At 35.6% G+C, this 26,059-nt stretch overlaps 1 protein-coding gene across 20 annotated transcripts in view; it reads right to left on the bottom strand.

Annotated features, from left to right (window-relative positions):
• Positions 1–26,059, bottom strand: part of NRXN3 (neurexin 3) — a 1,270,300-nt gene that overhangs the window by 691,693 nt on the left and 552,548 nt on the right. For 12 of the 20 annotated variants that reach the window (XM_087952028.1, XM_087952029.1, XM_087952026.1 and 9 more), the window contains 2 exons: positions 17,243–17,269; positions 9,054–9,173 (listed from right to left, as the gene is read on the bottom strand). In XM_087952028.1, coding sequence (XP_087808154.1) covers positions 9,054–9,173; positions 17,243–17,269 — 147 coding nt within the window. The remainder of the gene's footprint in view (positions 1–9,053; positions 9,174–17,242; positions 17,270–26,059) is intronic. The other 8 variants (XM_087952030.1, XM_087952031.1, XM_087952015.1 and 5 more) reach the window with 1 other exon arrangement.

Below are 26,059 nucleotides of genomic sequence, written 5' to 3'. Positions count from 1 at the left end.
TCTGTAAAGGACCTTGGAATACTCACCTCTAATGATCTAAGTGCTAGAGCACACTGCAACTACATAGCCAAAAAGGCATTAAGAGTTGTTAACCTAATCCTACGTAGCTTTTTTTCTGGTAATATCACACTACTAACCAGAGCATACAAAACATTTGCTAGACCAATACTCGAATACAGTTCATCAGTCTGGAATCCACACTACGTATCTGATATTAGCACAATTGAGAAAGTCCAGAAATATTTCACAAGAAGAGTTCTCCACTCCTCTACACGCTGTAGAATACCTTATGCCACCAGACTTGAAATTCTAGAACTAGAAAACCTTGAATTACGCCGTCTTCGGTCTGACTTAAGCATGGTATACAAAATCATACATTGCAATGTCCTACCTGTCAATGAATACTTCAGCTTCAACCATAACAACACAAGAGCACACAATAGATACAAACTCAAAGTAAACCGCACCAAACTTGATTGCAGGAAATACGACTTCAGCAATAGAGTGGTCAATGTCTGGAATACTCTACCCGACTCTGTAGTTTCTTCCCCAAACCCCAAAAACTTTAACCTTAGACTGTCTACTATTGACCTCACCCCTTTCCTAAGAGGTCTGTAGGGGCGTGCATAAGCGCACCAACGTGCCTACCGTCCCTGTCCTATTGTTTCTCCTATTCTTTTATTTTTCTTATATGTAACCATTTCATGTATTCACAACTATGTATACATTTATACTTATTATCTTGTAAACAATTGGCAAATCAAATAAATAAATAAATAAATAATAATTGGAATTTGGAATGGTGTCTTTTAAGAGAAGGAACTCCATACAGAACAATCACATATATTCTCAAATCCCCTTTGTCAAATTCACAGTTTAAAGTTTATTTCAGACATTTCTAAATAATTTGCTGCACTGTCTTTCTTTTGGGGCTCATAATCTAGATAGCTGAAATTAAAACTTGTGTCAAATACTCAATGTTTTACAGCTAAGCCTATTATATTAGTCCCTGGGTACTAAACTTGTAATGTTGAGATATGTCTCCATGCACAGCTAAATTGCACTATAAATTATGTAGTAGTCATCTACTGAAAACCAATAATCAGCAGATTAAATGGATTGCATAACAAACAAAACCTTGCTTCCAGATTTATCATATTTTATTTAATTTTATTTGTTTTATAAAGCAACCCATCTCAAACAAAGTGACCAGGTGGTGTACAGTATGAAATCAAACAATAAACAAATTAGAAACCCAAACCATATAGCATTAAAACATGTACAATACTTAAATTTAAAACAGGAAATATCTGTTTCTGTTGTAATTTCTTTTTCCTGTCCACAAACTTTCCTTAAAGGAAAACCTCACAGTTGACATGACATTGTTATGAAATTCAGGTTTCATATTGTCAGTTTCCTGGATTTGAGAAAGTACTATATCATTGTTTATAAGTTGCTGCAATGATTTCCTCAAACAAATAATATTGTCAGAGAAATCATCAGCATTTCCTGTTACTCATATCTACAGCAGTAGGAGTCCACTAGAACTCCAGGCATGATATTGACACATTGACACATACATAGAAGCTCCAGCAAAGGATTACAGTCCTTATAACAAAATGTTTCACGTCTTAGTTTTGCTGATGTGATTCTAATTAGTTTAGACACTTCCCTATTGTCAAGGTGAGAAATGGGAAAGAAAGAGAGAAATAAAGCTACTGTGTTGTTTCAAAAGAGATTCGGAGAGTGGTATGTGGTGTAACAATTTTTACATGACTTTTTTTTTCAACCATATAGACACAGATAAACAGGATAATCTTGCAAAGAATACTAGTTCTATTTTTAAAATATCTAATTAATTTCATTCCAATAAAGGACATGGCTCAGATAAACCCCAAATGCCAATGAATGTCCAGGTATTATTTATTCCCTTATGATAACTTTAGACACGCTTTAGAAAACTAACTGCCAAATCATAGCCCCAACCCCAAAACTTTAACCTTAGACTGCACTTCTGACCTCACCCTTTTCTAAGAGGCTGGCATAGCGCAGCAACGGCCCACCGTCCCTGTCCTATGTCCATTTTTTTTTATGTACCATTTCATGTATTCACAACTATGTATACATTTATACTTATTATCTTGTAAACAATTGGCAAATCAAATAAATAAATAAATAAATAAATAAATAAAGAGGAAAAAGTAAGAGGAGCTTTAAGGAGGAGAGCCATGCTAAAGAAGGAGGTGCCAATTTATTCCATTGTGCATCCTTGTGCAAAAATTTCAGGCCTCACAATTCTATAAATTTTCCCGATTACACAAGATTAAGATAGCCACTATTCCTTTGCTGCACTGCAGGTAGCCCTTGACCTACAACCACAATTGAGAACAGAATATTGGTCACTGAGCAAAGTAGTCATGAAGCAAGACATCATGTGACTGCTTCACCTCATGATTGCAATCCTGGAACTCCTGGTTGCAGTCATTAAATGATCTCACAGTCATTAAATGGACAGAATCTCAGGATGGTCCCAGGAGGCCCTGAGCAAGCTGCACACAACCACCTGGTCCACCAGCACAATTAAAGAAATTTGGAGAAGAGCAGGCTGCATTCTTCTGGTTTTTTGGAAATGTCCTTCTCCAAATTGCATGATTTGGAAAAGGAGACTTCCAAAGGATCAGAAGAATGGAGCCAACTTGGAGAATGGTGCAAGGTAGCCTCAGTAAGAAGGTTTTGTCTCACATAGCCCAGATATGGCTGTCAGCATCTGGAGAAAACAGTATAGATAAATAGGGTGTTTGTTTTTGTGGGCTGGATGCAGAGGTGCTATTCAGCAGGTTCGCACCTACTCGGACGAACCGGTAGCAAGAATTTGGCGTGGGTCGCCGAACCAGTAGCAACATCTAGCTGGCCATGCCCCCAACCCAGTCACCCAGTTTCCGCTCATTCGCTTGCCCCACCCACCCGATGCTCACTGCCCCAGTTTACAGGAGGACTGCTCCCCCTCCCAAGCCATGCATTTTCAGGCAGCCACTTGAAAACACATGACTGTGGGCGGAACAGCGGTCTGTTAACCTGCAAAACTGTTCCAAGGCTGGATTCTTCATGGACACTAGAAGTTTCGCTTCCCCTTGTGAGTAAAGTGCCTGGAGCGAGAGGGAAAGAACGCTGGGGGGGGGGGGGAATCCAGCCATGGGGAAGTTTGCAGGAGCTTCAAATGCAAGTCCGTTTACCTGCAGAACTTCTCCAATGCTGGATTCACTTCCCCTTGTGAGTAAAATGCCTGGAGTGAGAGGGAATGAAGGCTGACATGGATGTGTGTGTGTGTAAGAGAGAGAGAGAGGAAAGAAAGAAAGAAAGAAAGAAAGAAAGAAAGAAAGAAAGAAAGAAAGAAAGAAAGAAAGAAAGAAAGAAAGAAAGAAAGAAAGAAAGAAAGAAAGAAAGAAAGAGGAAGAAAGTGAAAAAGAAAGAAAAAGAAAGGGAGAGAGAGTGTGTGGGTGTGTGCGTGAGAGAGAGAGAGAGAGAGAAAGAAAGGAAGGGAGAGAAAGACAGAAAGAGAAAGAAAGAAAAAGAAATAGGGAGAGAGAGACAAAGTAAACTCTGTGCTATTATTTTTAATTGTTCCATTATTTATCATGTGTTAATATTTTACACTGTCCCTACACCTAGAGTGATTCTACCACCTTTCTTTTGCCCAGGCTTCCACATATTTTTCAGGGTTTACATGCATTCAATGTCTATAGTCCAGAGCATAAATACATATGTGTTTAACAGAGTTGGAAGGGAGTTGGGAGGTCTTCTAGTCCAAGCAGAAAAACTGAGGATGCCAAACTCTGAGTAGAGGTCCTGGGAAAGGTGTCAGAATAACACTTAGAAGGGACTTTTGGGGAAACCCTATACCATTTCAGAGAAATGGCTGTCCAGTCTTTTAAAACTTTCCAGTAATTGATCACCCAGAACTTCTGGGGACAAGCAGGTCCACTGGTTAATTGTTCTCATTGTCAGAAAGTTTCTCCTTAGTTTTAGGTTGTTTCTCTCTTTGTTCAGTTTCCATCCATTGCTTCTTGTTGGCCTCCTCGTGCTTTGGAAAATACATTTCCCCCCCGCTTCCTTTGTGGCAGCCCCTTAAAAGCCTGTTGCCTATATCACAATAGGGGCTATTTCTGGAGTTTCATTGATCTTATTATCAAATAAGGTTATCCCATCCTCCCCTCTAAAATAATAGTAATAATAATAAAAACCATCATGCTAGGATCCAAAGGCTATCAAAAAAATTTAGGATGTAAATTGAGACAATTTTATAGCATGGTACTGGTAATGTAGTGCATAAAGCAAGGGCATTAGTTAAAAGCTATTGTGCATTGAAAGATAGAAGGCATTTATATTACTTCTATATAGCACTGATTCACATTTCATTCAAACTGAATTCCTGACTATGGTTGTGATCTTGAAACAGAATGCTGAGTAAATTCTAAAGCAGATTGTGTAGAATCTAAAGCAATGTCAATAATTCTGTCCTATACTGAATGCCTTTAGAAATATACATTAATTACCAGGTATGTGTTATATATTACAAGAGTTGCAAAGGAAATCATCATATTACAAGAGTTGCAAAGGGACATCCATCCTCAGCGTGAATGCCACAGATCAGGAATGTCCATTTTGTTTTAAGTCAATAAAAATGATAACTATACAGACAAAAAACCCTTGCTGAACCATTCTATAAAATTTTAGTGAAAATAAATCACCTAGAAAGAAAGTTCAAAATTGCAACTTTGGATATAAGAAACATGTGTGCCTTTGATTTAATGCAATCTCTCATGTATCCACATACACATACAGTAAAACTCTGAATGTTTCTATTGTTTTAATGTTTCTTCATTTTTATAAGTGATATACATTTGAAAAATAATTCATATATATAATAGTTATTCCTGTCTTGCCCTAAATTTTGGGTGTACATTTCACATTACTCGTATATGATTTGATGATAGCAACCCTGATATAGAAAAGAGTTAGAAGAAAACTTCTAACTTTGGGGCCTCTAAATACTGTATATTTAATCTATGACTCCCAGCTTAAGCTATCCTACACAGGAATTCTACAAATTATAACTATTTCATCTGGAGAATGTTAGGTTAGAGATGGATATGTAGGATACAGATTTTTAACATACAATATAGGAACACCTTAAAGAACTTTGAGTAGAAATAGAAAAGTCTTCCAAGAATGAATTCAATATAAAAAAAAAAAAAGTGAGTGAGAGAAGCACATTATGCTTTTTTATATTGGATGAATTAAAACTTGTTTTATAAAGACCAGTCGATACTGTATTAATATCTATAATTTAAAGATTAATATAAATAGCAATAATATAGAAATTGATGACCATCTATTAGCTATTCCATAAGAAATATGTTGAAGAAAAAAGTTTTCACTCTATACTCCAGAGCCTCCAACAAGCAACTGATTTATTCCAAGGGGAAAAAAAAAACTCCAGGAGCAGCATTTTACTTTAAATATTCCATTTTACTATAATACTTAACTAGAAGTAAGAGTTATTACAGATAACACTGTGATTTAAGTTCAATTTCCAAGTAATTTTATTTAAATATATATAATGTATTTGCATTACAGAGGAAAATTGAATAAGTACTGTATCAACTATGCAATTTAATAAAAGCATTCATAAAATAAATATACACTTCAGTGTATAGCGTATACCTAGGAAGCTATAAATCATTGTTTTGCATTGGTTTTCACTCTTAATTACTTATTAGAAAAAAAAGCAGACTGTACTAAAGCTACCCCAATAAAGTATCATTTGGCTAATTTCTTAGAGATGATTTACATCCTGATTTTTAGATATTGATTTTGTATTTATCATCTCACAAATGTTTATTTAAAGAAAGAGAAAGGTATATATCATAGTTAGTTGTAGGATATTGGGGAAACTGGAGACTGGAGAAGGAATCAAAATGTCTTGCTCTGCAATCATTTGTCTATCTTTCTGCATAAAATGAGATATATTCAAAACTCCATAAAGTTGCACATCAAGTCTAATTTCAAATATACCTGGACCATATTATACAAATTCCTCTAAAGTCTGATCGCTCCAAATTGATCAATAAACTATATTACTGCATAGTCCATTATGGATACATATAGATCTTAACAGCACATAGTAACCTGGGCTGAAAATTAATATTAATTAGTATTAATGAGTTTCTTTCCATCGTTCTCAGAAAAGGATCCATACGGCCCTTTTTCTGTGTTCAAAGAACAGTTTGTGTAGTTCTCCTAGCCTTTGGCTCATAGTAGCCTCAGAACATTAATGGATAGATGTTATTTGTTCTCCAGAATATAATAAAAAATGGAAAGGAATAAAATCCGCTCTTGCACACCCAAGACCTTATAAATATAAGTAACAGCACATACCTTTTGTGATCTCAGCTGGAGAGGTTTAGAGCAATCAGCATGAACTTACCTGTTCTGATCCATGAGGAGGCAGTATCTCACAATAAACATTTCTGAATCAAAAGTATGAAGATCATAGCTACCCAACCAATGGCAGTTCAGAGTTACTTATAAACAACAAAAATGAGCAAGCCTTTCTTCAGAACCACCACTTTGACAAAATCATCATAAGAAGAGGATGGCTCTCAAAAGTTTCTCTTTCTAAAACTTTATCTGTGTTTTCTTTCCCTTTAACTTCTTTGCAAATCAGGCACACTTGCAAATTTCCTACACGGTTCTTACATACAGAGCACATGTGTATGCTGTGCATACTTATTTTAAACAACAGAAATGGTCCTTTTAATCAGCTTTTAAATTTCAATTTACCCTCTGGATGTCATTTCTAGCAATTTATTCCTGAACATTAAGGAAAATCTCACACTAGGCTCAGAGGCTGGTTTGCTGAAACCTTGAAGTTAATTTTATTTATAAGTGGCCATCTAAAATGGGTGCAAAAGTATGGGTGCAACAGTATTTTATTAACTGCAGGAACAATATAAAATAATAATATACTGTTAAAAGCTCTCCAGTGCAGATGACTTAAATGCAGCTTTATATTGTATTACTTATACACTGGTTGTCTTATCATGGTTTTGTTTTGTTTTTTTGTTTTTTTGGGGGGTGGGGAATCAGAGAAACACATACATATTGGAAAGGTATTAATGAATTATTGTTCCATAAAATAAATCATATCAAAATTTGATTCTATTCTATTAAAGAATTCTAAGGGGATATGACAGTGAGAAGCAGAAAATATAGCACATGCCACGAACCTAGTTAATAAATACCTACAGGCCATATTCCCATTTTTACATTTATTTCTAACAGTAAAGTTACTTTAACATTAACATTTTCCACCTATCTTTATTAAAAACTAAAATTTGCTTTAGCATCTGATATCATGAACATCTATATTCATAATTTTCATACTGAAACATTATGGAAATGTTTCCTTATAGTGATATTTAGATACACTTTAAGCTACTAATTTGAGCTATTGTAAAAACAGAAGATAAACATTTCCAAATGTTACCTTTCATTTAACACAAACCCTATCTTGCAAGCACAACACACATGAAATTCTTTGACCTTTTTCACACATTTCTTTCTTTGGAGGAAAAGCGGGAGGGTAGAAAAGGATATTTAACCTTTCCAAAGTCCAATATTTTTACTTAGTAAACATCATCCTTGACAATAACTTTTAAACCTCTAATGGGCAAGGCTGGGGGGTTTTGAAGGGGGGGGGGGGGGGGGGGGGGGGGGGGGGGGGGGGGGGGGGGTGTTTGTTGGCCACTACCGGTCGGGGCCGGGGGGTTGGGGACCTTATCTGAGGAACCAGTTCTTTACTGCAAACTTATATAGTCCTTAGTATCTAAAGAAAATGTGCAAAAGTGTGTATTTGTATCCAGCACCCAAGCTGTCTGTTGTATGATTCCTACTGCCTCTGCATTTAGAAAAATCTCAAAAAAAATGTATCCTTTTCATCAGGCTTCTAATAATTATTTTTAATTTATGATTTAAAACTTCTTAAATTCCATATACTATACTCCCTTGATTACTAGAAATTAAGAGTAAAAATGTATGAAAGTGAGCTTACTTCTTTTTTTAAATTTGTAACAGCATCAGACTATTTTCTAGGCAATTCAACAGTCTATTTTGAACTTAAAACAATTGTTATAATTTCAAATATGGTGGTTCAAGCCCAAAGGATATTGAATATCTTTGGTATTTTCTATGAACCCAGATCCCATCACTTGCTAACTGATCATTCTATATAGATGGTAAGGACTTAAGCTAGGATCTTTTCTATTCATAGACAGACTGAGCTACAGAGCTTCTTCAATGTATGGTTTTTCCAATCTGAAAAATTATACAGGTTTGAAAAGTTACTCAGGCATAGTGTTCCATATCATGATACAGCTTGACAATACATATATGTTATATTATCATCCTACATTTCTAACAATAAAGAAAATCTATTCTCTCATTACATGTCCACGATGGACCATTTCCCAAGTTAAATTCTGATTCAATGTGTCACCTTTTCGAGTAAACTCTTCCTTCGAGTGAGGAAGAATTTAGTTTTTAATGCAATGTATTAATGCATTTTGCAGAACCAGTAAAACTTCCAGATGGCTATTTAAAAAGTTTAGAGCTTTGCATGCATTTAGAAAAGGCTACATGTAAATAAGATTAGAAAAACTTTTAAGAAGCAAATGTACTTCTTAGCAAAGCTCTTATTATTGTCTGGCACATACAGTTCCCTCTGGTTGCTATAAAAAGAACACCAATACCTTTTTTTTTTTTAAAAAAAAGTGTTTAAACATGAAAACAGAATGCACCCATATACTTTCATATTAACTCAGAGAAAATGAAAACTCTCAATTTCTCTTATGTAATCCAGTTTCCAAAGCTAATTTCCCAGGAAGTTCACCAGACAAGCCTAACATGAGAATTCATGCAAGCTTGCAGACCAAACACCAAATGGTTCTCAGTTCCCTTGTAAACAATTCAGTTTTTTAAAAGGTGGTACTCACGGTCATTGCACTGATTTCCAGAATATGATGTCATGGAACAATCGCAAGTGAAGCCTTCCCACTGCTGAATACAGATGCCTTGGTTGGCGCAGGAATCTTCTTGGCAGGTGGTGCTTGGTCCTGAAATGGGATAGCAAGAAATGCATGAAAGAAAGAGTAGCTACTAAGAAAGAGACACTATAATGGGTTATGAATTGTTATCTTCATGCAACCCCCTGCCCACCTTCCCCCGAAAAGAAGCTGTATGCTTTTCCATTTCATGGAACATGCCACAGAAATTCAGGACACATAAAGACATGGAGAATTAAGCACTCAGCAACAAACAGGTAACTTGTACACAGCAGAAGGAAGGTATGAAAAGTAGCATATTCCCTCCCTGGCAGGGTCAGGAAAAAAAATGCTTATAATAAGTACTATTTCCTCCAAAAAGGCTAAGAGTTGTCACAGCCTATTCTCCTATTCTCAGTTAAATAACTTGATTCAAAATGATGGGATTGTTATTTCCATGCTGCAGATATATTTTATAGGGAATTTGGTAGAAACATGGGTTGACAATCATTGTCTGTGAGGTGGACATCACTGTGTGTGAATTGGGTAGCTAAATAAATCAGATTAATAAATCAACTCCTACTAAACCTCCCTTCATCCAAAAAGAATTCTGCTGATATTTGGGGTAAAAATTAATAGGACCTGGTGAAATGTCAGCGATTTGTTCCTTTGCTTGTTCCATTTTTCTCCCTTGTAGTAAATTAAATACCATCATAGATGAGAATTTAGCTCTGTAACAATAATTCTGAAAATCTCAGAATCTTTAAAATTGCAGAGGCTTTTAGAAAAATGTCTGTGACGCATGTCTTTTATGCATATACTAAGCTAATTATAGTTCTATTTGGACTTTGCAAGTAAGTACTAACTACCTATTTTATGAGCATTTCATGTACTACTCCAGTGGATTCTTCTATTCTATCCTCTTAAATACTATAGCACAAAGAGTGAGGATTCAAGATGAAGAAGAAATAATTTTGACTTGCTCCATACTGGTGAGATATCTGGATATAATTAATTAGCAGTATCCTATGAGATTCATCTATCAAAAATGTACCTCCTACCCCAATGTGGAATGATTAAAAAATTATAAACACTTTTGCATCTTTAGCAATGCTGTCAAAGCAGAGATAGATTTCTTTGACACAAGGACCAAATGAATAATAAATAGAAAGGTGATCCGAACACATCAATATAGCTACTTTGTCATATTCCCTTCTATCCTGGAAGGAAATCATGCTATTCTAAATCTTGCTGTCACCACAGCATGCTATCTTCATGCATCCACTCAATATTCTAAGGTAATGGTTCTTTTCATGGAAATTTCAGCCGCAACAGTCTTTTACCACATGACAAGATCTCCTCCAGTTTACATGCAGAATGCTCTATTTTATGCCCTGCAATCTACCTACCTACCTCCCTTTCTTTTTTTTGCCACAGATCAACTGTTTGTTTGTTTTAATTTATTAAAACTAGTTGCCAACTAAACAACTGTTTTGTATCAACCGAAAAAACCCTAGATGCTACCAAAAAATTAGAGTTTTTAACATGATTTCTGACTGGCCAACTGGGCTCTAGATCCAACCCACTTTACAGTAAGATGGGCAACATATAAATTTAATAAATAAAGAATAAATAATACAGAACTTTTTTTTCAATTCCAATCTCATGTTTTAAAGCAGTGGCAAGCTAGCCAATGTCGGATTGTACATTCTCTACACTGAAGAGTTGATAGTCAACCAATATAACTATGAATGAGGGGGAAAGTTACTGCAGAAGCCAGGGTTCTCATTCTCCCTCACAGCTAAACTTATTTAGGAAAGGGAGAACAGGTTAGGCAATGCATAATCCTACAAGAAACCAATAAAACCAGCTGGAGCCTCAAGTGTGTCAACATAGTGTGCTGACCACAAGTGTGTCAGCATTACAGTCCACATCCTCTAAGCTTTACATTGAATTTAGAATAACTTTATTGTCACTTTGAATGTACACTAATCGGCATATATTAAAATGAAATTTTGTTGCATACAACTTTCAAAGGGTCACCACATGATGACACATAGCATTTGGAAGTGAGATCAGAATACCTATTCTTATAAGAATGTAACAGAAGTCTGCAACAAAGGGTTGCAGAAGAAAGTCTACAACAAAGAATTGCTGAAGAGGTCTGCAACAAGGACTGGATCAGGTCTAAAGCAATAGCTCAGTGATCTTCTTTTAGGAGGTTCTCAGTACTTTTTGGACTGATTTACAAACAGACCCTCAACACTGCGACTTATATTAAATCCTTCATTGTCTTTCATTCTGATTTGTAAAATATGCTCCTCAACAGGCTCTAAATGTGGCATCTGTGGCTGATATTGCAGAAAGTGAACTGCTGCATTCGGTATAAGTTATATACATGCATATTTTTAAACAAGAGACAGCTCTTTAAATGCATTTCTACCTCGGTCTTCTTTAAAGCTTAATGCAAGTAATTCACTATTTCAAATTATTTAAAAGAAAATTAGGTATGAACAAAAAGAGTAAGATGATTTAATTACATATCACATAATATTTGGGAACCTCTAAAGTGTATCCACTGGAACTTTACCTCAGGAAGTGGAACTATGATTTAATAAAAACATTGACACTGGATCATTCCTTACTTTCTGAAAGTAGAATGGGCAGTTAAATGAAGTAGATGCTCCTATATTAAATCCAGTTATTTACAAATTGTTCTGGATTTTGTTATGTCTAGTTTGCATACCATTTAGTTATTTGTGGAAACAAGAGTATAATTGAACTCTACATTACAAATTTCGTTAGTATTAGGTGTGAGAGTGGAGATGAGCAATACTTGGCCTCCCATAAATTTTTAGGCTGTAACTTACATCATCTATCACGATGACAAATTGGAGTTCAATGGAGCACTAGTAAAAATTGAACCCAAAGATGCTTTCACTTATATAGCCTACTTATAAGCTTCCAAGAGTTACCTCGTTCAGAATATTAAATGGGTCTGACCCATCATAGGATATATATGATCTCAGGTTCTACAAGGAAACTTATTTTCCCCATGTTTCATTGTGATTCACTTTTAGAATCTGTTAGGTAAAAATGGAGCAAATTATTTGTTTTGTAAAAATTTCCTGGAAGTCTAAATCAACTTCCCTTTTAAGCATCTCTCTACAAATTTTCACAAATCTCCAAAGTGCCATCCCTTGTTTGCAACAAGAAAACTAAGAGCAGATAGTTTCTGCGGTTAAGTCTCTTCTTCCATGCATAAGTGGGTGGTAAATATAAATGGGCCACTTGTCGGATTAGGGTCCTTCCTTTAACAGGCAGGAAGTTTGGAGAAACTACCTAGACACCTTATACCACATGACTGGATGGAAACCTTGGTTTCTTTATTTCATGCTAGAATGAATCCACTTAAAGCAATTGATTGTCCTCTATTAACATGGAGATATGAACCTTTCACGTGCCCTCTGCAGTTTAAATTGGCTACTGTCCTTCCTGATTTTTCACTGCTTAATGGGGCCCTGTGCTTTGAGTTTCTTATGCTTAGTGTTAGGCAGTAAATGGACAGAATCAGCATTCCTGTTCTGAGAAATTCCAGTTTCCAAAGCATCTCCAATTTATTTTATTTTATTTATTTATTTATTTATTTGATTTGCCAATTGTTTACAAGATAATAAGTATAAGTGTATACATAGTTGTGAATACATGAAATGGGTACATATAAGAAAAATAAAAGAAGAATAAGAGAAACAATAGGACAGGGATGGTAGGCACGTTGGTGCGCTTATGCACGCCCCCTACAGGCCTCTTAGGAAAGGGGTGAGGTCAATAGTAGACAGTCTAAGGTTAAAGTTTTTGGGGTTTGGGGAAGAAACTACAGAGTCAGGTAGAGTATTCCAGACATTGACCACTCTATTGCTGAAGTCGTATTTCCTGCAATCAAGTTTGGTGTGGTTAACTTTGAGTTTGTATCTATTGTGTGCTCTTGTGTTGTTATGGTTGAAGCTGAAGTATTCATTGACAGGTAGGACATTGCAATGTATGATTTTATATACCATGCTTAAATCAGACCGAAGACAGCGTAATTCAAGGTTTTCTAGTTCTAGAATTTCAAGTCTGGTGGCATAAGGTATTCTACAACGAGTAGAGGAGTGGAGAACTCTTCTTGTGAAATATTTCTGGACTTTCTCAATTGTGCTAATATCAGATACGTAATGTGGGTTCCAGACTGATGAACTGTATTCGAGTATTGGTCTAGCAATTTAGTCAGGAATGTCCACAGCATCCCTTCATGGATCACTGCCTTGTTGTGGCGAAGGGGCTTGGGTAGCTCAATGAAGCTTTGAACTATGCTGTGCAGGGCCACCCAAGATGGACAGGTTATAGCATGTGGTCATTAAAAGTCAAGGTTCCGGCCACTGTGGTGCAATTAAAATGAAAACACATTAAAACAAACAAACAGAACGTCAGCGGCACTGCTGCAAATAACTTGACTTTTCAAAAAACCATACCACATGGATATCCCTGCATATATTTCATGCTTTTGGGGTTTATTCTTGCAAGATACCTGCTGGAGATTTTGAAGGGACCCTCACGTAATTTGATTGATGAAATCAGCTTGAAAGTACTTGCCAGTTTATTGCAGACTAATCATTTAAACAAATGCATTACAATTCACACATTTCAAATACATTTGTGAGAATGTTTTACAGTGCATATCTGAAAATAAAAAACCCTCTTAGGTAAGCAACCAGTCAAGATTGCATGCCTGAATCAGGGCTTTACATGGATTTAAAATCTCTGAGGATGAAGGAGAAATGAAATAAAATTCTATTCTGTGAAATCAGTGTGGGAATGCTTAGCTTAGCTTTCTTTTTTGATCATAAGTCAAATGTATAGATATTGCTGGCATTCCCCAAGTAATTTTTACAGATCCTTCTTGCTAAGAGAACATCTGCCACTGATGCTTCTTTTCTCTACTCCAGCCATAAGTCTCCTGCTTGTGACACTTGACTATCACAAATAGACATGTCAAAAAAAATTAAGAGGTCGATCCCCCTCCTCCCACACAAACAAAACAGTACAGAAAAGCTGCTTTATGATTGGCAGTTCATGACAGAAGCAAAAAGGAGCTAACTGATGTGCATTGAAGAGAAAAGGATTTAAATAATATATCTCTTCAAACTTTGTACGGGGTGTCAGAAATGCTGTTTTTATAAATGCTTTCTGGTTCTACTTTCTTCATCTAATAAAACATTAAAGTCTTCATGCTACATTATGCAAAGAATGTCATATCTGATAGAGATTTCAGAAGAGTCAATTTAGATGTCAAAATTCATGGAAACACTGTTTGCATTTAAAATCATCCAGCTCTGTGAATTTCTCTCAAACTCACTATTTAAAGAAATATCCAACAGTGTTTTAAGGGAAAAAAATCATACAAGGATCTGCCAGCAAATAAAAGTATAAAATGCAAAATTCCAAAATAGCTACCAAGATTTACTGTCCAGGTCAAACATGGCTCTATATAATATGAGATAACTATAGTATTAGATAAAAGAATTAAAAAATAAACATTAAACTCAAGATAGCTACCCAAGTTTTGTGATTCAGCAGCTAATAACACAATTTGCCTAATATGAAATTTTGAAAATGCATTTACCAGAATGCTGCAAACTATTTTCATATTTTCCAGTGACATACAGAATGGACATATAGAAGCAAGACATTCTATGTGTACTCATATCCTGTCTAGTTCAGCTATGGTTTTCTACAAGTGAAATTTTGTTTGCCTTCTCTATCAGTAGGACAACACAGGCCATTCTGAACCCACATCGATGCAATATAATCAGTAGGAGATTCCTGATAGACTGAAATTGAGAATGAGAAAGAAGTCAGCACTGAATATGAGCTTATAGTGTGATGCAGTTGCAAATAAAAAAGCAAATGCAGTTATAAACTTCAAAAAAGAAGTAACCATGATGTGCAAATCTTACAAGTATTATTTCCTATTGATTCATCCATTAGAATTACTTCTCATTGTTTGTTTTCTTTCTTCTTACAAATAAGATTTACTAATAAATATTGACTGCCTTTGAATGATTATGGGCAAGGGATCATTTTAAAATTCCTCTTTCACAACTTTGAGGTGGCCCTCTTCCTCTTCTTCTTCTTCTTCTTCTTCTTCTTCTTCTTCTTCTTCTTCTTCTTCTTCTTCTTCTTCTTCTTCTTCTTCTTCTTCTTCTTCTTCTTCTTCTTCTTCTTCTTCTTCTTCTTCTTCTTCTTCTTCTTCTTCTTCTTCTTCTTCTTCTTCTTCTTCTTCTTCTTCTTCTTCTTCTTCTTCTTCTTCTTCCAGCCCATTCCAATGCGCAGGCACCACAAATCATAGGCATGTTTCTTGGCTCTTGATAGATGGCATTGTTCAATCAAAAGGACCAGATTGTTCCAACTTTGTTCGATTCATATTAGTCAAGCAGAAACCAGGGAAGATAGGCAATCCCTCAAATAACCTGGTTCAATGCCATGAAAGTCTTTACAGGGGATAATAAGCACTTTAAATCATACCCAGAAACATACTGGCAACCAGTGCAATTTATGAAACCCTATCAGCCACAACTGGAACTGGCCACAAAGAAATGAAGAGCAGCAGCATAAAAAGACAACCTCAATTTCCAAATCAAACTCATATCAGATTTCAGCCTGCTGCCAGTCCAGAACAATACCATTATTGCCAGTATCGAAAGCTACTGGGAGATTAAGCAACACAAAGATTGGTGCACCTCTGGCTCCACTAAATGTCATCAATAATACAATCAATGCTGATATATAGACCTTGAAGGACAAGCAAAAAGTCATTACAAATCAGACAAGGAAGCCTTGAGTCCATCCCAGGAATTATTTGGTAAAAATGTCTCAGGTTCCTGTCTATTTCACATTTTGATAAGGTGAGGTAAAGGGAAGCTCATTCAGACTTGGAAGAGTCTGTTGCTATAAATATAAATAATCCTGGCCTAAATGGCATTTGTTTCATCATCTGCTTTAGCTTGTAGGACATGTAGGACTAACAGCTTTCTCTGTGTTTGAACCCTGGGCTGAAATCTGACTGAAACAGGTCTAAATAATCTGATTCCACCAGGATTCTCTGCAAATGCAGGCAGAAATATCTCAACTGTAAACAAGATGATAATTATATGACCTTTTGATGAGTGTGCACACCACCACCTCCTTCAATGCTGATGGCATCACCCTTTATCTGAAAGAAGCTGATATCATAGCATGAGCCCAACTACATTCACCTTCTGTGTCATCTCATAACTCAGGGAGCTCTAATAAATAGGTGGCCAAACCCACCATGTAGAGAACCCTGTTCACTCCCTCAAGAGACACCAAATCAAACCTATCTCAGGTAGCACCACAAAACTGAGCTCTGGGCACTTCAGCTGCAGCTGACCAATCAGAATTTCATCAGGTTTTTTATATAATGAGTACACATTTCCAAATAAATGTGCAAAAACAAAGCCAAAAATATTAAATGAGAGAGATAGAACAAAGAATCAGGGCTGGGAAAGTGCCTTAAAACATGTTTGCATTTTTGTGCAATAACTTCGCATCCCACCCTTAGCAACATGAAGAACCTAATTTACCCTTCAAATATTTGCAGTCAATTATACCTTTTTAAACCTTTTCCATCTCCCTCTCATATATGTTTCCAGATTGGATTTCACAATCATAAAGAAATTCAGCAGAGAATTGGAAAAACAGTTTCTTGGATCGTAGGATTGCCTTGTAAGTGATTTCACTGTGCTAAAGTACTTATTCCACATCTTGATTTTAAAAACCAAGCATTCAGTGCTACTTTCATTATGTATTTTAAACTTTTTTGTTCAGAAAATCAAGCCATGCAGTTATAGATATTCTTAAGATGAGATACAGTCAAACCTCTCAAAGTATCCCAAAAACCTTAGTGAACATTTCTCCCCACCAAATCCTCCCCACCCCATTCTCCAACTTAGCAAGTTGAAGAAAATTCATATCTTTTTGCCTTAGAGATGTGACTGCATTAATAAAATACTGATATACAAAAGGTTACATTAAAAGGTAACTTTCAGTCAAACTGGCAAGGAAACAAAAGCCTTCTCTACCTTGCAGGTCAGCTTTGGTCAACTCAACTTTGTTAGCAAAAGAACGGAAAAAGCGAAAACAATAAATCAGAGTTAGTAAAATAGCAGATAACGTCAGGGTAACGTCTACAAAAATAAATCAAAAGAAATTGGGATAACCAACACAACCCATATGCTCACTTCAGAGATATGGGTGACACCAGCAAGAAATATGAAATGATACCATCAAAGACAACAGACAGACATAGGTGGAGAGAGGTAGCTATTATGGCCTCAATCCATCATCAGCTCCACATCAAACCAAACAGCAAGCGACATAGCATGGAGTACTGGGAAGAGAAATAGAATGGACATACTTCTTATATAAAGAGTAACACCAGAAGGAACATTCATGTCACAAGATTCACCAATATTTATAAATGAAGGAGCAAAGAGTGAGATTCATTTCCCACTGAGGAGCTTCCTGTGTTCCATTAAATATTGGATTAATTTAAAATAAAAAATTGGGAAACCTATCTGCTTCCTTTGTGATGTGCAGATCCAGAGGAAAAATATATAGGTAAATTTCTGCTTAATATCCACTTCCCATGTAAGCTTTTAAGAAGTTATGTGCAGTACAATGTTGATGTTTTTAAAATAAGATAAAATAACATTTTTATCTATATCAGAATAATAGATTCGGTAGTAATGAAAGGTACCTCTGATCCTGATGTGATTATTTTATAAATTTGAGCTACCAGAGCTGAGCTGCAAAAATCCAGATTATAAATAGATGGCATCAGAATTTTCTGGATCTGATTGTTGCTATCTAACAGTTTCCCAGATTGTTTGCACTGGATCTGGTAGCCTATCTTATAATCAACCTATCTTTTCTTGGAAATCTTTGACGTAGCTTTCTTGGAAGATTTTAAGTGGTGGCTTCATTTCAGGGATGTGTCTCTAGAATTTATGGTCTGTCTTCTAATAAAGGAATACTGTATCTGGAGTAGATTAGACTGCATGGAGTTAACTTATTCTGGCAATTTTGAGTTCCAGAGATTTCCTGGAACACATATATTGAGGTCCATGAGGCAAATACTTCAAATATAATACAAGCTGAGAAAAACTGGTAGCAGGATAGATTTCTATCTCTACAGGTAATGTAAATAAAGTTTATTATATGCTCTTGCTGTTACTATAAAATTTAAGATTAGAATTTGATTTTATTAAGTTTTCCACAAGGTAAGAAATATTTAGACTTTTCTTTACAATGTGCCTCATGTGTGCTTGATTAAGTTATAACAAAACAGTCACTTTTTTGGAGATCTGATTCTCCAGTTTATGAGAACACACTTATAAGAAAACTCAAGGAAGAATTGGAAATGTATTTTCTTCTGCTGAGATCTCTAAAATTAGGTGTACTTAATATATTTAGGATAGAGGATAGATAAAGATATAAGGATTTAGGATGTAATACTTAAGATAGATAGAGGTAATAAACCAGTAAAAGGAGTAAAGGCAAGATTATCCTTCCATTAACTTGTTAAGTATCTACTGCTCTGTCAAAAAAAAAAAAAAAAAAAAATTCAGGAACAAGTTGTTCCAATACATTACTCTGGAATCAATCTTTGAGTTCAGAGTTTCTTTCCCATATTGCAGAAATGGAAGGAAGGTCTGAATAAGAAAATATCCCATCAACATTAGATGCAACTAAAAGGACATTTATATCCAACACTTGGGAAAGAAAAAAAAATCTGGTAAAGTATTGACCCATTAGCTCTGCTGGAGGATTTATTAGACATACTGATTATTCACTTTTGGAACACATTATTATTATGTTTTGTTTTGTTTTGTTTTTAGAAAATCAAACCATGCAGTTATAGATATTGTTGTGGTTCTCTGGCAGCTTGTGAAAATGGCAGTGGAATCGGACAGAGGGGAAGGGGACCAGTCCGGGAGTCTGGAGAGGACTCAGATGAGGGTCCTGCATCCAATGCAGAGATGGGGCCAGGACCATCTGGGAATGGTGTGCTGACTCCGGAGCCTCCGGAGTCTGGCAGCAGTGAGGCAGAGGAACAAGAGAAGCCTGTTCCCAGTGCGCATGTGCGCAGAGTTGCTAGAAGGCAAGAGCAGCTGAAACAAAAGGGGCAACTCAGGAGTAAGCCCTGGAGGTGATTGCCCCTCCCATAAGGTATAAAGGACAGGCAAAGGTGAAGAAACCTTTGTAGGAAGCAAAGATGTTCGTTCTGTTCAGATTAATCATTGAAGCTCTGTGTGGACTTTGTACTTTGGTTGTTTTTTTATAGTTCATTTGGCACTTTTGTTGTTGGCAGCAATTCAAAGGAGAGAAAGGTAGGTGCTTTTCTCAAGGGACTGTTTGGGACTCATTACAGGCTGGCAATGAACATAATTCCCAGCACTGAAATAAAACAAGAGTTGTTTTAACGAAGCGTGTGCTTAATTACGGTCTCGGAAACTTTGGTCAGAACAAATATTCTCACAGACCACCATCAACTTGCTGAAATTGAAGGAAGGTATGAATAAGAAAATATCCCATTAACATCAACTGGGTCAGGTGCTAAAACTGCAAAGGAAAATTCTGCTTTAGCATTTAAATCGCAATCCTATGTCACTTGCCTACTACTAAGATCATTTGCACACAATGTGATTTACTTCAGTGGAGACACTGAATACAGTGTAGCCACTCTGACTCTTCATAAAGCTTCATACTTTATACATTTGCTTTCTTTTTTTAAAAAAGAACTGCATGATTCACTTAACAACTGTGGCAAAAAAGATCAGAAAATGAGGCACAAATCACTTTACAACTGCCTTGCTCAGTAACAAAAATCTGGGGCTTAATTGTGGTCATACATCAAGGACTACCTTTATATGTGGTATAAGAATTACAATTGTTTATTATTACATCCACTAAATCTCACCTATTATGAATGAATTTCTTTTGCTGGCTCCAATTGTATAGATGATTTTCAGCCAGTAAAATCATGGTTTTGGGATATATAAAGTACATTTAATCTGATAACATCAACTGGGACATATTGAACCTAATTTTGTTAATTATAAAGAGAAGAAAGATCTTTTTAAACATTTTGTTTAGAGGTACTAATATTCTTGTCAATGAAATCCCTCAGTTAAAAAAAAAAGACTGAATAATTAATGGAAAATGCTCATTTTACTCCTTACATCTCACCAAAGACAACAATGGCAATAAAATGAGACTGGTTTTTGTATAAATATGAACTCTAATATGATGTGCATTTCCCAAATAAACATCTAAACCCAAGCACTGTGATTCTCTTTTTGCACTTCTGTAAGTTTTGTAATGTATTTTGTTGATGCTGCATACAAAATTGCATATAATCTGAGAAAATATATTACATGACAGTATGTACCAGATATTCTTTAAGAAAACTTGTATATAGGAACATTTGTGGATAATAATGTATGAATTGTGGAAAATTATGTAAAAAGATATCTATATATTTCACATATACCATATATTTAAATTGAAGAATCATAACTGGCTGCATAAATAGAATACAATTAATTTTTAAAATATTAATGTTCTGCAAGTACATTAATACACTCCCAAAAGATCATGGATGCTGATTTTAAGACTTCATAGTGGTAATTGGAAGATGTTAGTTTCTTAATTTTTTTTCTTTCTTATTCTCTCTCTTCATCCTCATCATTTCATAAACTATTTCAAATGAATAATTGAGGAATATGGGTTTTTTCCGTATTAGTTGGCAAAATATATTAGAGAAGAAGCTGCCAGAGGTTATATGGAGATATGCAATAGTCAACTATATATCAATCTGGTTTTTCATTTTATGACTGATTTTAAAGTAATCTCAATAAAAAAAAATACAAGTTTTTTTTTAAAAATTATGCAATATAAATTCTTTATCTTGACCCCTTGTTTATTATTAAAATGGATTTCTGTAAGTTATGTGACTGTCCTGGTTTTGATGTAGTTGTTTTTATTTAAAGTAATCCAGCCAGCCCTGTGTACCTTTTCTGGTTAAGCAATCTCATTATATGAATGAAAGAACTCAGATTTATATATAACTAATGTTTAGAAAATATGATTTGATACAGTCTTTTTGGCTTAAATTCCACTCGCACTGATTATGTCATTCCAAAGCTGAAGATCTGAGGGTTGTGTGATAAGTGCTAGCTAAGCCTAGGATTCTTCACAGTTGGATTCAACAAAACCGTTAGCTTTGCTAAAATATCTTTATGGGAGTGTGCTTCTTGGAAAACAGTGATCAAGCCTGTAACAAGGAAAGGAAGTTCACAAAAATAGTTCACAAAAATAGCTATTTCAAATCCCAATAAGTATGCATCCAGCTCTCATGATCTCAACTATGGATTAATGTCCCAAATTTTCACTGAAAAGCTCAATCCCAGATATGTGTAACAAATTATCTCTTTCAGTGTATTATCTCTTATGAGCTAACACTTTATATGTAGTTATTGCTTGTTTGCATGAAGGATAAGTTCTGCCTTTTCTTTTTTTAAAGTCAGAGTTACCTCAATGAACATGGTTGTAAAAGATACAAAAGATACAAAAGGGTCTAATTAGTTTTTAGTTCATTAAAAATGATATGGAACTCAACTGCAAATGTCAAGAGACTGAATCAGATACCTTATAAATGTAAACTTGTGTTCCATTACTATGTTTCCGATTCTAGTGGAATGAGCAATTTGCTTTTTAAAATGAGTGCTTGTGCGTGCCTTTGAATCACTGTTGACTTCTGGAGATTGCCTGGACCAGTCCCTGCAGTTTTATTAACAGGATTTCAGAAGTGGTTTGCCCTTATCTGCTTCCTAAGGCTAAGAGAAAGTGACTGGCAGAAAGCTAAATATGGACCTAAGGTAGAACTTATAATTTCCCAGTTTCCAGATCAGTGCCTTAAGCAGTTACACCAAGCTGTATCTTGCTTTTAAAAAGGATGGATGTCAATTAAGAAGATAGTTGTGTAACTATATGTAGTAGAAATTCTGAGTCTAGCAAACTAAATGATCAGACAATTCCATTTTGAAATGTCCCATATAAGCTATATTTGTCTGAAACACAGCTGTCTCTGTGTTATGTAGAATGGCAGTAGGATAGTGCCCAAGAGGGGAAAAATATGAATGGCAGCAAAATAGTTTGTTCAAATAACTCGGTAAAAGTAAATTTAGGTTCAGAACCCTCCAAATATCTGACCATCACTTTGCTATATCGGATACATATAGTTGTGCTTTTAAAGTTGTAGCAACATTTCGGCAGAATCTCATCTGCCATCATCAGGCTTCTGTATTGTGTTCCTCTGTGAGTCAGACTTTTACAGTTGTTTCAGTTTTAAATTTGGGGCTAGCCTACTGCTGTGCCAGAATGGTTTTTTCTTCATCCTGATTGATTGGGAGTCTTGGTCTGTGTTTATTGGTCTCGGAGTTTGCTGTGTTCTGCTTGATTGGTGTTTCTAATATCTTGTCTGTTTTGTGGCTTTTTTTGTCTTGGTTGGCTGGCAACATTGTGTTCCTGTATTGGAGGCTTTTAGTGCAGCTTGGCTTCGAGTAAATGGATGGCTATCATTTGTTAGGAAGCTAGGTTTCATCTGGGTGCCTGGTTGGGGTGTGTTTGAGCTGGAGGTATCAGGGGGGATCTGTTTGTGCCCAGGTGTTTGCCTGGCTTGTGGTGTGGAGATTTTTTTGTTGTGAGTGCAGGCTTCCAGATAATTGACAGTCTGGTGGAGTCACCTCTTCTATTCATGCTTTCAGTTTTTTTTTTCAATCTCTATGGCTTCTCTGATAATTCTGTGGCTGGGGTTTTCTATAGTGGCTAGGGTTTTGGTGCCATTGAAGTTGATGCTATGACCTGAGGCTTTCATGTGTTGGACTAGTGAGGAAGTGTGTTCCAGCTTTTTTACTGCATTTTTGTGTTCATCCAGGCGGGTACTTATTCTTTTATTGGTCTGTCCAATGTATGTGGCTGGGCATGATGCACAGGGGACTTCATATATGCCTTGGTTTTCCAGGTCAATTTTATCTTTGGGGTTTCTAAGGATGGCTGCTATTTTTCTGTCTGTTTTGAAGGCAGTCTTGATGTGATGCCTGTGTAGTATCTTACTGATATAGTCTGTAGTATCTCTTATGTAGGGCAGGACAGCTGTTCCATAGGTCTGTTCATCTTCTAGGTCTTCATTATGTCTCAGTGTGTTTTTGTGGATCAAGCTGGTGATTTTGCTTTTGTGGAAGCCGTTGGCTGTCAATACTTTAGTCAGGGTGCATAGTTCAGTCTTTATGTGTGTCTTGTCTGCCAGGCGTTTGGTTCTGGCAATTAGTGTTTTGGCCACGGAGTTTATCTGTGCTGGGTGGTGGTGGGATTGGGCATTGAGGTAGTGGTTGGTGTGTGTTTTCTTCTGGTATATGGTGTGTCCTAGTGTGCCATCTGTTTTTTTTTGTAGATTAGTACATCTAGGAATGGTAGTTGTTTGTTTGTTTCCATTTCCATGGTGAACTTGATTTTGGGGTGTGTGCTGTTTAGGTGTGTTAGGAAATTTTTTAGGTAACCAGCTATCCCAAAAAGAAAAGAAAAGACCTTCTACCTTGAGGTATCTTAAATATGAATTTATAGCACAAAAACTGTGCTCAGGTACATCAAGTGTATTAGTGAGTTATGAAAATAACTCTTTTCATAACTCATTAAATAACTGGCCTTTGACGAGATGGAAAATAGAGGAAAGTGAAATGCAGAAAGTATTAACAGTTATTTTATTAGAAATGCCTTTTCAGAAATATGAAGTTGGATAATAACCCAATCATAATTGCATTTGTGAATTAATATATAAATTAAAATGACTAATATAAAACAATCTTGTTCAAGTCACAAAAGATAATACTGAACTTCTTAATTAACTGTGGTACGGATGCTTTTTGTTGCAATCATATCTAACGTTTCCTTATTCAATAATGTATTTTGAAGTCACTGACAGAATGGCAAAATTTATTTATTTATTTACTTCTTTTTATAGTCCCATTCTTGAGGACCTGAAGGACTGAGTCTAATATCATGGAAGAAAAAAAAAAAACCCACTTGTACCTTGGGTTTCTAGTCTCTTATCCATATAACCTGCTCGCCAATATACCCTTAAAATCTGCTTCATTTGGTTGGAGCAGATTTAGAAAAATGCAAGGAGCTACAGATAATACAGCCCCTTTGCATTCTGTATGTAAAAACTGCTACTTCTCACATTTTCTTTTTTAAAACTCAGAGTTGTTAAACAGCTAACCCTAAAAAGGATTTGTGCCATCACCCCAAAGTTGCTTTGCAAATAGATACTGTCAATAATGGAATCATCACCCACTTTCATTATCTGTCTTTCATTTCCCTCTTTCTTCACTGTTTCTCCCACTGTGCATATCTCTCTAGTTCATCATTTTGATAAAAGTGATTCTAGTAGGGAAAAGACTTATTGTCTTTAATATGCCATCAATTTGTTGTTTCCATTCATTTTTTTAAGGTAAACAAAACTATCCTATTAATGCTGTCAGATGACACCAGCCACTGGTAGTTATTTCACAGAAAGAATTATTGTAAGATATTAAAGGGAAGGGGGGGAAATCCACATGTGATTTTTTTTTCCAAATCAGTGTCTTCCAAATACAAAGGGTGAAAGAATCTTAGTAACAGCCATTGTGGGAATGTTACATTAATCTAATTTGCTTTATTGATATGTTCTGCCTACTTTCTTCCTAAGTTCCTGATTCTTTCAAAGGTCTCATTATCCCAGAGCATTATTTCTTCATACATTCCACCCCAAAAAATCAAAATATGGTATAAAAGAAGTTGCTCTTAACATAGATTGCTGTTTATTCCAAGGTCATACAAACTATAAAAGATTGTTGGAGAATTCAGCCAACTAACCATGCAATTTATAGAACTCTTAGATGACAAAATGGGAAGTTATCGAGAACATATCATGGGCCTGGCTTTCTTCCATTGTTTTTGTTCAGCCCACTAGAACTAGCAGAGAGGATATGCAACACATCCCCCCTATCAAACAAGGTCAACTTGCTTGATCTAGGAGCCATGTCTTCTCTAGGGCAGTGTCTACCTTGTGTAATAACACCCCCCGCCCCGAGATCTGGATGTCTCCAACCCTATTGGCTTTTTATAAGGCTCTAAAAATCTGGCTGTTTCTCCAGGTATTCAGGCCAGGTAGTTAGATAAAAGGTTGGGCAAACTTATTGTGGATATGATTTTATAAGGTATCATTTCCTTTCAATGTCATGGGCTATTATTTTTAATTCTTTGGTTTTAATCCTTATACACTACTGAGTATCACTGTTGTGAGAATGGTGGCCATATAAATTATTTAAATAAATAAAATAATATACCATCCTAATAAAACTATTGTTATGCGTAGATTTATAATTCAAATTTAATTATAATTTGAATTTACAAAATCCTAAGTGAATCTGGAATATATGTGGTAACTCATGAAGACCACTATGCATTGTTTCAGGAGTACAAATACTTTTACAGAATCCTGTTTCTGGAAAATGACTCAATTGGAAAAAATAATGTTCAGATAATATTTGTTGTGTTTCTTATAATCACTGATTATGAATAAACATATCCAATTGCTTCATATATACATAAATCACTGCCAGCAGATGTGCAAGAATGCTTTTAATAGAAATCAACCTAAAGCTTTAATAATTAGCAAGAGCTTGCAGGATAGGAAATTGAGATCTTATATCAGGAATACACATCAAAGACATTTCATCATTATGTCAGGTCTCAATTTTATTTGGGAATTAAGTATCCAAATCATTTATATATTG

Source organism: Notechis scutatus, chromosome 1 (genome assembly GCF_049901735.1).
Source record: "Notechis scutatus isolate UNSWTSFEM ecotype Mainland chromosome 1, rNotScu1.2, whole genome shotgun sequence".
Lineage (NCBI taxonomy): Eukaryota > Metazoa > Chordata > Lepidosauria > Squamata > Elapidae > Notechis > Notechis scutatus.
This window is presented reverse-complemented; position numbering and strand designations above follow the sequence as displayed.